General features: G+C 43.9%; 1 protein-coding gene across 2 annotated transcripts in view; it reads left to right on the top strand.

The window, feature by feature from the left end:
* KHDRBS1 (KH RNA binding domain containing, signal transduction associated 1) overlaps positions 1–15,579 on the top strand; it is a 34,356-nt gene that overhangs the window by 3,997 nt on the left and 14,780 nt on the right. For both annotated transcript variants that reach the window (XM_087970498.1, XM_087970497.1), the window contains exons 2-4: positions 12,591–12,715; positions 13,758–13,874; positions 15,157–15,303. In XM_087970498.1, coding sequence (XP_087826624.1) covers positions 12,591–12,715; positions 13,758–13,874; positions 15,157–15,303 — 389 coding nt within the window. The remainder of the gene's footprint in view (positions 1–12,590; positions 12,716–13,757; positions 13,875–15,156; positions 15,304–15,579) is intronic.

The following is a 15,579-nucleotide window of genomic DNA, read 5'->3' as shown; positions in this document are numbered from 1 at the left end:
AGTTTCATGTCTATTTCAATGCTTGTTGCCTTTGACACATTTATTCCTTTCTGAAGAATTGGAATTAAGTGCTTATTTTTCTGAAACCAGAAAGTCGTCTTTATGTAAAAACACCAACTTTTGATGCTTAAGGAAAGCAGTACTTGCAAGGGCAAAGTCATTTATTCCTCAAAGGAATAAATGTGTCAAAGGCATCAAGCTTTGTGGGGAGTTAAATTCTGCCAGTTAAATTCCATTTCCACCAATAAAAGAGAACCTTGCTGGCTTTGAGGGCCCATGGATAGTTTTACCTCATTTTATCCTGTATTTGGCCACATCAAACAAGCTTTTCAACTCTTTATTTCCTTGTGACCCCGCTTTTGGATTTTGCCCTCTCTTTGAATGTTTTCTGACCAAAAATATCTCTGTATGTAGCACGTAAGTTCTACATCAAGAGAGGGCAGCTTACCCAGTGATTGGGCTGAATTGGTAAAATATGTAAGGGTCCCCAGTGCATGGTCTATGGAGTGTGATCGGGCTGTGGTGCGGCATGCCAGCAACTGGGCCACACAAACAAACAAAGCCCCATCCACAAGATGCAGGCAGCACACAAAACCATGCCCTCCCTGGTCCGTGGAAAAACCTTTCTCCATGGAACCAGTTCCCGTACCCAAAAGATTGGGAGCCACTGCTGTACAACAACGAACTTTTAAAGCAGTTTCTTCTACTACTATTGGAGGATTTTTAAAAGATTAATTGCTATGTTATTTTTTTTTTCATGGGAAAACTGGAACAGTGGAAAAACCATTTTTCTGTTGCAGGCACATTTACCAGGCTCCCCCTCCATAGCATTTAGGGTTAAAAATAGCCCTATTACATCAACAAGAATGGCTACATTAAAGAATTGCTGATGGTTGAACACAGAAGCTTTTCTAACTAAGTTGAGATGTGAAATTTGGAGAGAAAAAATGGGAGCTTTGCTTATTTTTGAAGAATTAGAAATAAATGCTTATTTTTCCTGAAACCAGAAAGCCTTTTTTATGCAAAAACACCAACTTTTGATGCTTAGGGAAAGCAATACTTGCAAGGGCAAAGTGATTTATTCCTCAAAGAAACCCCTGCCTTTGACCTTGAGCTCTCTTGTTGACTTTTGTAAAAGTTGCTTTTCCTTTAGGCATCAGAATGCAAAAATGGAAACAACATTTATATTCTTAAAGGGATTAGAAGCAAAAAAAAAAAATCATTGTTTTGTTCAGGCTAACAAAGTTCATTTAAAGCCTTTAGCATTCACAGGAAGTCCTTCTCATGCTTTTTGAATCCCAATAAATCCAGAAAAGATAAATATGTACAAAGTAGCCAAAAGGAAGCATTTTGTTGAAAAATATGGCTTTAAAACTCAATATGCTGTAGTATATATTGCATATTATATATATTATATATAGCTATGCAAATTAGAATTGAATTCTTATAAATTCTTAATACATTTGTGGGGATATGTCTCATTCAAATATACATTGGTTAGAATCTCTCTATATAAAAGCGAAATACCACTCACACATCATCAAAAAATTTCCAGAACTGAAAAGCCTACAAACTTGAAATTAGGCACGTACGTTCCTCTTGGCTTCTAGGTGCTCACTGAGAAAGGATTTTTCGAAATGACCATCAGCATTAGTATTTTGTATGTTATTATTAATACACTCTGATGCTGAGTTCTACTCCCCCTCCCCACGTGAAAAAAAAATCTGTTCCAAATACAAGCAGAGGAGAGGAGTTTCAGTTTTACGGCAGCAAGCAGCTTTAGTACAGAACAGTTGAGCTAAGCCACACCCAGGCTCCTTGCTCACACAGCAAATATCGTTTCACTTTCCAAATAGCCCTCAACTTTCTCACACTGACAGGATGCTAGCCAGATCAATACCGATGGTAAGCAGAGGCAGAAATTTTTTCCCCCTTATTTTCCTCCCCCAAAATTAAGCCCGGCATAGTTTCGTAGCGAAGCACGGGTATCGAGCTAGTTTAATATATGAGCTATGAGGTTTTGATCCAATCAAAATTCTTGATGTCTTTATACAATGTGATCTTCTTTTGCCCTTCCCCTCTATTTCCCCCCCCTTCATTTCTTTTGGATTCCAGTCTTCCAGTTTGTAGATCCTTTTTTCAGATTCCTTATCTCTAGATAATTCTGGGTCTGTTCTCCATGGAGCTGCTGCGAGCATCCAGACAGTGGGAGGTGCTCCAGTCTTCACTCTAACAGGCTGAGCTGAAATTGAGGAACGCTTCTCCTCCTCCACGTGACTCCTCCACGCGTTCCCCCAGTTTTAGCTCAGCCTCGCTAGAGTCAGGCAGCTGGATTTCTTGCTCCTTGGCCGATCCAGGTTCTTAGCTGTTTCAAAATCAGGTTTGATCTCTCCTTTCCTTGTCCTTTGCGCTTGTAGTTTGTTTGTCTTAAATATTACTGGAGGAACGCTTTCTTTTCGTCCCTCAAGGGGGAAATAGGGGATTTGGAGCCCTTTGCCCCACCCCTCCTCCGTTTTTTTCGTTCTGCCGTTTTTCAAGCCGCGCTGCAGCTGAGTAGCGGCTTGAGATCGCGCCCCAGATAGCGCGGAGTTGCGCCTTCCCCCCACAAACGCCTAGAAGCAAAAGCTTCTTCTTTTAGCCCTCGTTCCTTTTCCAGCCGCTTTTTTGGTGTGCTAGAGGGTTGTGCGTCTCTGAGGTTATAGCGCCGGAATCGGCGGCCATTTTGGGCGCGCCTCGTGGCCGGCCGCCATTTTGGAATTGGTCTTTGCTATCTCTCCGATCGGGCTGCGAGGGTTTTAAAGGCCCATAGCGGGACCGGCAGGCCGTGTGGTGCCTAATTGTTAAGGGTAGTGTGGTTCAGTGCCCAGTTGCCCTTCTCAAATTATTTCTAGTTGGCTTTCTTCTCCGCAGCTCGCCCAGAGACGTAGGCACTTACTTCCCATTTTTGTTGGGAGGCTGCCTCTGGAGGCCCCATCCTTTTTTTCCATTGTTGATTATTCCTTTCTGGCCTCTGCGTTCATTTGGTGTATTGGATGGTTAGGATTTAATTTTTAAAATTTTTTTGTTCCTTTATCCTTGGTAAGCAATATTTTGAAAGCAGCTTATTATTAAGCCCTCCTTTTGTTTGGAATTGATTGGTATTTTTTGGGTCCCGCCCACAAAAAATAAAAATAAATAAATAAATAAATAATAATTAAAATTAAAATTAAAAATAATAAAATATATTATAATAAAAAAAAATTTATCCAAAAGGGGGACGCGGCCCAACTATAGGAAAGCCGGCCTGCGTTGTAGGTCGAACTCCCAGGCGTGCCAACCGCCCTTTTTTTCTGATCTGATATCTTTTTGTGTCATGGCAGAAGGCAATCCCAGTGGCCCTTCTTTGAAGGCAAAGTCAAAAACGCACTATCTGCGCAAAAGGGACAAGGACTCCTCCAAGGCCTCTCAAATGGATGCCTTATGGCGTCATAAGGCCTTGGAGAAGGAGTTTGACAAACGATCTAAAGACTCGCATTCTGTAACTCCTGCCCTGCCCTCTACCTCTATTCAACCCCCTCCCTTGTCAGGTCATCCCTCTCCTTCCGGGTGTTCACCCGCACGTAGTCACCAGGCTTCTCGCACGCCTGAGGCCACTTTCACACCAACTGCAGCGGGCCTACGCCCAGAAAACCTGTCCTCATCCATTATTCCGGACAGCATTAGAGAGTGGATGCAGCTGGCTATCAGACAAGGAATAGCAGAGGGCATTCAACAGTTGTCCAGAACAGGATCCCAAACAATGGCACCCGAGGTCGAGTTGATGTCCGGAAGATCTCTCTCCAGACCGCCATCACATCACGGTCAGGTACCTTCCCAAGTGGAAGCCCCCTTCCCGGAAGGGGAGGTGAGCCAGGAAGAGGAAGAAATGGGGTTTGAACCCTTCAGGGAAGAGGAAGGTTCAGACAGGGGGTCAATTCAATATTCAGAACCATTTTTCGAGGTAGACCCCATGGAAGGGGAGATGTCCGAGGATGAGGGCATTTCCCCTGACCAGCCAGTATTCGTAGGCCTATTTAAGCCTCACTTGTTTAAGTCCTTGCTATTCAAGGCAAAGAATGTCTCAGGCCTGGCTTCCCAGTCTCCTTCTGAACCATCACCAGCGATCCCGGGGGAACCAGAAGACTCAGTTTTCAGACAGCCGGTCATCGAAACCGAGGTCATTCCAACTCCCCCAATTTTTTCCGATTTGGTTGCAAGGCAATGGGCCTCTGCGGGCCCCCCTCCTGCTCCTTCCAGTCAAGACAAGAGATTGTTTAATCTCGACTCGGAGTTTTCTAACATGCTAAACACTCCGGAGGTAGACGATCCCATAGTGAGACTAGCATCCTCATCCAACCTCACTGACGCTTTAGAAGCGCTGAAGCTGGAGGATAAGTGAGCTGAGATGGCTCTGCGACGAGCGCACCAGTCGGATGCTTGGGCCATCCGGTCGGCCACAGCCGCATCATTTTTCACCCGATCTTCTATCAGGTGGCTCAGGCAGTTAAAACAGCATGTCCCCCCGTCAAACACTAGAGCACATCAGGACATTGCAAAACTCACGGCCGCAGCAGAGTTCGCGGCCGATGCCACTTTTCATTCCGTGAAATTTTCCGCTAGGGCCATCTCCTCGCACGTTTCTGCCCGTAGGCTACTCTGGCTTCGGCACTGGCAGGCCGATGTCAAGAATAAAGCCAAATTGGCCTCAGCTCCTATAGCAGGGGGGAAATTGTTTGGCCCAGCACTTGAGCCGCTGCTGATGGAGAGCCGGAATAAGAAGAAGTTCCTCCCATCGCTTTTTCGAAGGCAAGAGTCTAGAGGGTCTCAGTCCTTTCAGAGGGGCTCCTTTCGATCCTCCTTTCCACCGGTTTTCACCCCTAGGTATCAGGGCTCCCCGATGTTCCGGTCGACCTATCAGGACCGGAGCGACTCGGGGGATAGAAATAGAAGGGGAGGCTCCTACAGGAGACCCTTCCGGGGCGCAGGGAATAAAGCTCCCCGCCGTCCCAGGTAGCCCTTCAATTTCTTATCCCATTGGCGGTCGCCTTAAGTACTTTGCCGACCAGTGGGACTTATCCACGTCAGATTTCTGGGTTAGGGACACTGTAAGGTTTGGTCTCCCTCTCCAGTTCCAATCGGCTCCCCCGGAGCACTTTATGGTTTCTCCCCTTTCCAGAGACCCGACTAAGCGGGCTCTCATGGCAACCGCTATTTCTCATCTGTCCGATATCAAGGCCATCCAGCCCGTGCCTTTGTCACAACGGGGAAGGGGGTTCTACTCCCTTCTCTTCTTGGTCCCAAAGCACTCTGGCGGTTGGAGACCCATTTTAGATCTGAAAAGGCTCAACCGCCATATTATTCGACACAAGTTCAAAATGCATACACTTCAGTCGATCTTACAGGGCACTAGGACGGGAGACTGGCTTACATCCATCGACCTCTCCGAGGCGTACCTCCATATACCCATTCACCCCTCGTACTCCAAGTATTTGAGATTTTGCTATAACAATCAACATTTCCAATACGTAGCCCTTCCCTTTGGCCTCGTTTCGGCCCCGAGGACCTTCACCAAGGTGCTGGCGGCCCTGGCGGCTCACCTTAGTCATTTCCCTATCTGCATTCACTGCTACCTTGACAATATTCTTATTTTGTCCCCTACCCGACACCAAGCCGAGAGTGACACTAACACCACCCTCTCAGTACTTCAGGCTCATGGATTCCTAGTTAACTGGGAGAGAGCCAACTTAACCCTTCCACCCGTATAGCACACTTGGGAGCTGTGATTGATTCGGTGGAAGGGAGGGTCTTCCTCTCCCAAGAGAGGTTTACCAGCATCCAACGAGTGATTAGGGTAATCAGACAGAATGGTAAGGCATCGTTGCTGGACTTGTCCAAGTTGCTTGGAAAGTTAGTCTCATGTATTTCAATTATCCCCGGGCACGCTTACATTCCAGATCCTTGCAATGGTTCCTCCTGCCTTACCAACGTTCCAGAAGGAGCAACTCAGGCCTCGTGGTGAAGGTTCCTCCAAGGGTTCTCGCCTCCCTCCTCTGGTGGACAAGACCCTCTACCAACAGAGGCCATCTCTTCAAGGAGCCCCAAAGGGTCACTCTCACAACAGACGCCAGCCTTTCTGGATGGGGAGCCCACATGCAGTCGCTTTCAGCACAGGGAACTTGGTCAGCAACCGAGCGGCGCTGCAGCATCAACTGGCTAGAGCTCCACACAGTATATCTAGCACTGCGCGCCTTCCTCCCCCAGGTGCGAGGCCGTCACATTCTGGTCTTAACAGACAACACTACGACCAAGGCCCACATCAATCGTCAAGGGGGCACTCATTCTATTCGACTCATGAGGGAGGCCGAGCGGATTTGTCGATGGGCAGAGAGGCATCTCTTATCCATCAGAGCAGAGCACATCTTGGGGGCCTCGAATATCCAAGCAGATTGGCTGAGCAGGGCCACACTGGACCAATCGGAATGGCGCCTACACCCCTCCTTGTTCAGGGAGGCAGCAGCGATATTCGGTCAGCCCTTGGACCTGTTCGCATCTCCACTCAACGCCCAGACACCGAGGTTCTTCTCTCGTTACCCTGCCAACGGTGCAGAGAACCACGATGCCCTGCGCTGTCCCTGGCCCACCGGCCTTCTGTACGCCTTTCCTCCTCTTCCGTTGATACCCAAGGTGATTCAGAAGTTGATTCTCGAAAGGGCGGAGGTCCTTCTGGTAGCCCCGTATTGGCCCAGGAGACCGTGGTTTGCGGATCTTCGCAATCTGTCAGTGGCTCCGCCGTGGAGGTTCCCCCTCGACAGGATCTCTCTGTCCCAGGGACCTCTTCAACATCCAGACCCACAGTGGCTTCAACTAGCCGTCTGGAGGTTGAGCGGGAGAGGTTAAAGAATGAGGGCTTATCGCCTCAGGTCATCAATACCATCCTGGCAGCGAGGCGGCCTTCGACTACTCGCATTTATGACGCAACCTGGAACATCTTTTGTAAGTGGTGCCATACGTCGTCTGTTAATCCGCTCTCGCCTTCAATCGCCCAGATCTTGGCCTTCCTACAGGTCGGGCTAGAGAGGGGCCTTTCCCCCAACACTCTGAGAAGGCAGGTCGCAGCCCTGTCCACGGTGGTTGCTGGCAGCTCTTCTGTCTCACTTTCCCACCACCCTCGCATAAGGTCTTTCCTTAGAGGGGCCTCTAATCTGCACCCTCCGGTGATCCACAGATATCCTACCTGGGATCTTAATAAAGTTCTTTTGGCATTAACTAAACCTCCTTTCGAGCCTCTCAGGGAGGCGCCACTTCAGTTTCTCACATTCAAAGTGGTGTTCCTTGTGGCAATAACATCAGCAAGAAGGATATCTGAAATAGCAGCTCTATCCGTGAGAAAGGACTTATGTGTCTTCCATACTGATTGGGTGGTTCTGAGACCAGATCCCGCCTTTATGCCTAAAATCAACTCGGCTTTTCACAGATCCCAGGAATTGATTCTGCCTAATTTTTGTCCCAAGCCTTCCCGGGAGAGGGAAAGGCAGTGGCACACTCTCGATGTGCGAAGGGCTCTTCGTATCTACATCTATCGTACACAGTCAATCAGAAAATCAGAGTCTTTATTCCTGTCCTTTCAGCCAAAGACGCTGGGTTGCAAGGTTTCCCCGTCCACTATTGGCCGCTGGATTAGGGCTACTATATCCAAGGCCTATTTGGCGCAGGCTCTCCCTGTCCCTTTTGGGGGTCCTTCTCCTTTATACGTCACTATAAGATCGATGACCCGCAGCCTGGGCTACTCAGCTGAGGCTTCCTTGTCGCAGCCACGAGTCCTTCAACAGGTGGCAAAGTCCTTCAACAGGTGGCAAAAGATCCAGAGGTGATTCCGGACCAGACGGAGTCCCTCTCGTAGGACAGGCCATGCTTTGGTATGTCCCACTGTCTGGATGCTCGCAGCAGCTCCACGGAGAATGGGCGTTGGTACCTACCTGATACGCCCGTTCTCGTCGAGCTGTGTAGAGCATCCAGCCCCACCCTAATTGGTCCGTCTGGTGGGTAATCCTGTTTCGGCCAATGATGTATATAGTTCACAGTTGAGACTTGTATTATAGTTGACATGAGAGGATAGTTGTTTTCTTCTCGTCTTCGTAAAACTGGGGGAATGCGTGGAGGAGTCACGTGGAGGAGGAGGAGCGTTCCTCAATTTCAGCTCAGCCTGTTAGAGTGAAGACTGGAGCACCTCCCACTGTCTGGATGCTCTACGCAGCTCGACGAGAACGGGCGTATCAGGTAGGTACCAACGCCCATTTGTGTCTTCCAAGTGCTTGTATATCGGTGACACAGCTGTTCAAAATCTGCTGGTTGAATAGCCTTTCTGCATAATCTCCCTGGATAATGGATAAATGGGCTATGATAAAGGATGTTTTTATTACCACATGCAGATTCTGACGTTCTCCCAGAGCTTAACTGGTGAAAACTATTCTGACAGACCTCTGCTTAGCTGGATAAATTTTGCTTGTTCTGTATCTAATTTTTATCTGCTCAACATTTTTAATCACATATGCTTTTCCCCTCCTAAGCATTGCTGCTTTATTGTGATGTGGTTTAAGCCAGTTTGAGTGATGGGTAGGTTGTCAGGGTTCTGGCGATTGCCCTAATTAAGACATGAGCTTCAAGCCAAGCTTCAAAAGAATCCCAAAGATTTATTAGGAGCAACATTTTGGCATTATCCCAGTTGAAGCCAACTCTGACACATGTAATTCATGGTCACCTGTGACCCTGTTTCCCCCCTCCCCCTGGGTGTGTCATACATCAGATTCTCCAAGAAGCACGTTCATTGGCTGGGTGTCATCAATCACACTCTCCAATGAAGAATTTTCTTTTTCTTTTTTTAAACAAACTTTATTAATTTTTTTTTACACACACAAACAAAACATAGGATGTAGTGACATAAAATATCTTTTCTAGAAGACACAAATAAACCATCTTATTTAAAAAGAAGATAATTCCAAATTATCACACTTCTCTTTATTACTCCCTTTCCTTCTATTTAATCATATTTCTTCTGTCTTAAAATTATATACTCATTGAATATATTTTCATTAGTGTTCTTCCACATCCTGTCAGACTTAAACAAACATTACACAAAACATAAATACATAAAACTTACCCCGTAAGGCGGCTTACCCCGAGTTAACTCTTTTTATACAGACATCAATCAAAATTTATACTCACTTAATATACTATCTCATATCTTATTTAGCATTCTCTATTTTCCATATATTTTCTCTCTCCTACTCATTCTTTTAATTCTATTTTATTTATTCCATCTCAATTAAATAATTATATTTGCATCTTTGGTCCGTTTTCTTTCAATCACCTACTTATCCTTTCTATCTAATACAATATTTCTCCTGTAAACCCAGATTGAAGTATGACAACTTTTTATCTTTCCCCTAAATAACACTTAAAATAATACATATTTTCCGTGCTGATTCTGCTCCGTACATTCAAAGTATTACATTTCAAAATAATAAAACAAACAATGTTGAATTTGATAAGTAATAATAAAACTAAAAAAAAAAGAGTAAAAAAGAAATATTAAATTTATAATATAGTAAAAACAATGTTTCATGGGAAATTAGATTCTATTATTAATTCTTAAACAATAAAGATAATATTTCATAAGAAATTAAACTATAATTAAATCATGGCTTCCCTTTAATACATTTTTAAATCATATAATATTCTAATTTTCTAACTCAGCTTCAAATACTAATGTCTACAATACATTCTTATGTACTTTTGCAGAATCATTTTTTAAAAATTATTTTACCCTTTTTCTCTGAAAAAAAAATCATTTTTTAGCATCTTGTTTAAAGCCTTTATGACTTCTCTTTCCTTTTCCCCTTTCTTCTCCATTCTAACTTTTTGACCCAATGAAGGATTTTCACGGGCAGAAGATCTGGTAGCCTAGCTACAATCTTGGTAAGATAAGCGTGGAATCTACTTCTGGTCCCCTGCTTATGGCAACTCAGAAACAGGCATGCTTTACGAGTTGACATTTGACTCCCCTCACTTCTTGAAGACCTATACAAAGCAAAAACAAATTGAGTGCAGGTATAGAATTTAGGGTTGCTACACCCCCCCCCCCAAGGCTTGGTTGGATTTTCTGCATGGAATCTTGTTATGAGGCGATCAACCTGGACGTTCCTACTCTTCACCCAAGATGCCTCTGATAAGGGGTAGCCCTTCCAATTGATTAAGTATTGGAGTTGTCTCGAATTGAGGATTCGCTGCACCTCATAATGGGTTTGGCCTCCTATGACCATGGGATCTGGGGGCTCACAAGGTAGGGGCCTCAGGGTTGATCTGAGCACGGGTTTTAAGAGGCCACTATGGAATACTGAGTGTATCTTCCCTAGCAATCGGGGCAATTTCAATTGCACTATGACTGGGTTGATGATCTTTACTATGGGGAATGGTCCCATAAACTTTGGTCCCAGTTTCTTGCTAGGGAGTTTTAGATATTTTGTGGAGAGGTAGACCTTCTCCCCCAACTGGAATGGCCGTTGCTGTGCTCGGTGTTTGTCTGCCTGTTTCTTATAGGTCTGCGCTGCTTTAGCTAGCGCTTTTTTAACATTCTCCCAAGTTGCTTTCAGCATTGACATCCAATTGGTCAAACTGACTGATGAGGAGGATCCCTTGGATACTCAATTGTTCTGGTGGGCTCTCTGGGAGGGTTCCCTGCATGAGTGATGCTTCTATTTGCTGATGAGGAGGGGCTTGGGGTCCCCTTGCTATCCTCAGTCTGCGGCTGCCCCCTGCCACCAAATGGTCGGGCCCCACTTATCTAGCCAGGAGAGTCCCAGTATGACTGCATCTGTCATTTTGGGGGCCACTACTAATTGAATGGTTTCCCAGTGATCTGCTAGCTCTAGCCTCACTGGTTCAGTTAAGTGAGTGGCATGGGCCCCTCCCAATAGAGAGCCATCAACTTGTTCGAACCAGATTGGGTGGGCCAGCCTTTTTGCTCTGATCCCCAGTTTCAGGACCATGGTTAGGTTGATCAGGCATCTAGTGCAGCCTGAATCTATTAGGGCTTGGAAAGTCCCCTGAGTCCCTGTTTTTGCGGCTGTGAGTCATACTGGGAAGATGAAAGGGGGGATCAGTCCATTCTTCATTGGGTCGTTTTCACCCTCGTCCTCTCTATCATAGGAATCCAGCGACTGGTCATCGTTGCCTGGGGTTCCCCCCCTTTCAGCTTCATGAGGAGGGACCACTGCAGCCTTCGGGCATGCGTTGGTGGCACATCTGGGGCCTCGTTCCCGTTGTGTCCTCGGTGGTGGCTCTGGCCTTAGTTTCAGGGCTGGGATTGCGCATGCCGCTGCCATTCTCCCATGGCTTCGTCGGTGTTGGAAAAAATATACAGTAATTCAGAATATAAATCAATAAATATAGATCCAGGCTCCAATTTTATTTTCCCTGAATATAATTATAATGGTAGATAAATTGACAAACTCTGGACATCAAGTTCTCTAAGGAGCTTAATGTTCTTTGCCATCATACCAAGCAACAGCAAAAATCAATACAAATACTTGTAAGTGGGTTCTTGGAGTAGGTTGGATAGTTTGGATTGGTAGTCCAATGTGTTCATCACGACTGTGGCGTTGCCTTTGTCTGCTGGGAGAATGATTATGTTGTTGTCTTTCCTCAAGTTGGTGAGTGTTTTTTGTTCATTAACAGTAATCCAATTCATTCATTCATTCATATCCTGCCTGTATTTTATAATAAATAACTCAATGCGGTGAACCTAAGTCCACCCTCCTCCTGTTTTCCCCATAATAACAACAACCCCAAAGAGGTAGTGGCTTTCATGCTTAAGGCAGGACTAGACCACTAAACCAAATTAGCTGTCTGTTCTCTTGTTCCTTGCCCCTTTCTAAAACCAGCTTTAATATTGGTCGTTTATCTTTCTATGTAGGGTTTTAATGTGCTTTGAAAGATCCTGAGTATTAATTTTGCTATCATGCAAAATTAAGACTATTATGTGATCATTTGCACTCTTATTAATCATCCAATTGATTAACAGAAATTGGTAATATTGGCCACTGTCATTCTCTAGTTTTTCCAGCATTTTTAGTTAGAGCGTTTACTGTTCCTCCTTTTCTTGTTTGCTATATTTCTGTAGATATTACATTAATTCTTATAGCCTTTCACTTGGTAATGATAAGATTTCTGGTGAGAACTTCTTATGGTGGTTGTATTGAGCTCCTGAAGAGTAAATTCTGATGCTGATCATGATTTTGTGTTTATAAATTGATCATGGATAATTTCCATATATTTGTATATTGATTTTTAACTCATTTTTTATCTCTTGTGGGCCACTCAGAATCACTTACATGAGATGGGCAGCCATACAAATAGAGGCAATCATGTTTGACTGACGATTTACGAGCTTATATGAAAGTATACCAATAAGAGGGAGGTCTTGCAAACTCCGTTTTGCACCAGCCTTTTTATAAGTCATGCATTTCATTTAGATAATAGAAGTCAGCTGATAACTGACTTTTTTCTTTTTTTAGAAATTGACAAAATTCAAAAGGGTGAATCAAAGAAGGATGAAGAAGAGACCTATCTGGACTTGTTTTCTCATAAAAACATGAAACTGAAGGAACGAGTTCTTATACCGGTCAAGCAGTATCCTAAGGTGAGATACCTGTAACATCTGCAAAAGGATTACCTTCACTTTATGACCACTTTCGGATTATAGAACTGTAATAATTATATTAGCATAAAACTGTTGGGAACCAGATATTTCCCAGATATGTTGGACCATCAATCTATATTTGCCACAGTTGTAAAGGGAAAGTGAAGCCTCAGAAATTAAATTTCAAAGGTAAAAAAAAATAGTGGGCTGAGGAATAGGGAAGGAGGTTGGCATCAAGCATCCATTCCTGCAGTGGCCTGAATATATGACTGGTAGAATCCAATAAGGGCAAGTGTCTGAAAGGATGAAAAGAAGGAAGAATGGCAATCCAAAATACATATAGGTTTAGAAGTGGAGGGGGAAGCAAATGGGCCCAAAATAATGGAATGAAAGAAAATAAGGGAAACCAGGAAAAAACAGCAAGGATAGTATGGAAGATACAAGACATGTAGCTTTTCAATGTGTAAATCACAAGCAAATGCTACAATTGCTGATCTCCTAATTGTGACCTGAACCTGTGTTTGGTTCTATTCTTTTACGTCTTAATATAGGTTTGGTAGGGGAATAAATAATGCAGCAGATGGTAATTTGGTAAGTAAAGAGCCATGGTGGCACAGTGGTTAGAGTGCAGTACTGCAAGTTCCTTCTGCTGCCTGCCGGCTGCCTACAATTTGGCAGATCGAATCTCACCAGCCTTCCATTCTTCTGAGGTTGGTAAAATGGGGACCCAGATTGTTGGGAGCAAGATGCTGACTCTGTAAAAGGCTGAGAGAGGGTAGTAAAGCACTGTAAAGTAGCATATAAGTCTTAAGTGCTATTGCTATTGCTGAATGATGTATTCAGAATTAAAGCAGGATTTTTCTATAATGTAATGATGGAAGTTATTCTGCAGAATTGCCGTGTTGCTTTCCTGCCTATACCAAAATTCAGGATGCTTCCCTTTTTGGTTGGAATACTGAAGTCAGCACAGTTGCTACTTATAAATAATAAAGTTGTGCTGCCCACCATCATGACAACTGAAGAAAGTTATCTTTTCTTTCAGTTCAATTTTGTTGGGAAGATACTGGGCCCCCAAGGCAACACCATCAAGCGATTACAGGAGGAAACTGGAGCGAAGATTTCTGTCCTAGGGAAGGGATCAATGAGAGACAAGGCAAAGGTAGGACTCCCTGGACAAAATTTTGACTTTGAGTATCTAATGCAACATTTACTTATCTGTCACCTTTTGTTACCTGCAGATTGACACTGTAGCTTGAAGACTAAAGGTATTTCCTGAAGTTAAATGAATCTTGAGGGTTCTACTCTCAGCCCCCAGACATTGCAGTGTGACCAAGCTCTGAACTGATGTACATTCCTCAATGGCTTTTAATGAATACCTCATTAAAAGATTTTTCTGACTGGACTTAGCACATTGCATGATGTTGAGTTTACAAATGGATTAGCAGATTAAAAAAATGTTTATTTGGATAAATAATTCTGATTTTTTGTTTCCATAGAAATTGAGAAAATGGGTTATAATTTCAAAATGGTTGCCTCCAAATTTAAACATCTTCAGGCAGCCCCAATATTTTGCAGTTCTATAAATGATCTGGGCAATAATCCTATTCAGGCTTTTACTACCAATGGACATGAAACACTTGAAGTGGCCAGCAGGAATATGGAAGGGCTAACCTCACCCCCTCATTGAAACATACCTCCCCCACCCCCAAAAGACATAATTAGTATCAGTCTGAAGTAGGATCTTATCCTTGCAGAAGGCATCCAAATTAATTAGGATTCCTATGTCAATTCTCTATTCTGACTGCCACTTTCAATTATCAAGAGTGTGGGCAGCAGGCATATCAATGTTACAGAAATGAGAAGAACTGAAAGAGTCAAGAACTGAAAGAACTGAAGGATTACCATGATCCTTCTACGGTAGCTGTACTGTATTTAACCTTCAAGGATCACCATGAGCCACAGTGATGCAGCGGTTAGAGTGAAGTACTGCAGGCTACTTCTGCTGACTGCCGGCTGCCTGCAATTTGGCAGTTCAAATTTCACCAGGCTCAAGGTTGACTCAGCCTTCCATCCTTCCGAGGTGGGTAAAATGAGGACCCAGATTGTTGGGGGCAATAGGCTGACTCTGTAAACTGCTTAAAAGAGGGCTGTAAAGCATTATGTAAGTCTAAGTGCTATCTCTATTGTCCTCAAGTATAGCCTTACAATGAGAAAATAATGACGACTAAATTTTGTCTTTAATTTTAACAGGTAGAACAGTCCTAATTCTTAATTCCTTCACAGTACCATAAGTTTTTATCTTGTGCTTGATGGATAACATTAAGAAAAGCTAGGAAAGAAGAACAAATCTTAGCTGTAATCAGATGTTAAGAAGTAATGTGTGATTAAGAATGGTTTATGTCTATTTTAAAACCCTAATTATAATTTATTTTTGTTTCCAGGAGGAAGAATTGCGCAAAGGAGGCGATCCAAAGTATGCTCACTTAAATATGGATCTGCATGTTTTCATTGAGGTCTTTGGCCCTCCCTGTGAGGCTTATGCTCTTATGGCCCATGCCATGGAAGAAGTCAAGAAGTTCCTTGTTCCGGTATGTAACAGTTACCCCCCGCCCTTCTAAATGTTGTGCATAAAGGCATACAAGTACATATGACCACAAGGGGCTTATGACACCACTTCCTATTCTATCATTGAGTCACCACAATCATTTAAACATAATATCTATGACTTGCAATTTTACTTTTGTGTTCTTCATTTATTTCTGCTTGTCAGAAGCCAATTTTGATGACTGCAGGACACTGCAACATAAACGTCATAAATGTGAGGATTGGTCACAGCTCTGTTTTTAACGTCATCATAACACTGA

The sequence above is a fragment of the Notechis scutatus genome, chromosome 8 (assembly GCF_049901735.1).
Source record: "Notechis scutatus isolate UNSWTSFEM ecotype Mainland chromosome 8, rNotScu1.2, whole genome shotgun sequence".
NCBI lineage: Eukaryota > Metazoa > Chordata > Lepidosauria > Squamata > Elapidae > Notechis > Notechis scutatus.
Note: the sequence above shows the minus strand (reverse complement) of the source record. Positions and strands in the feature narration are given on the sequence as shown.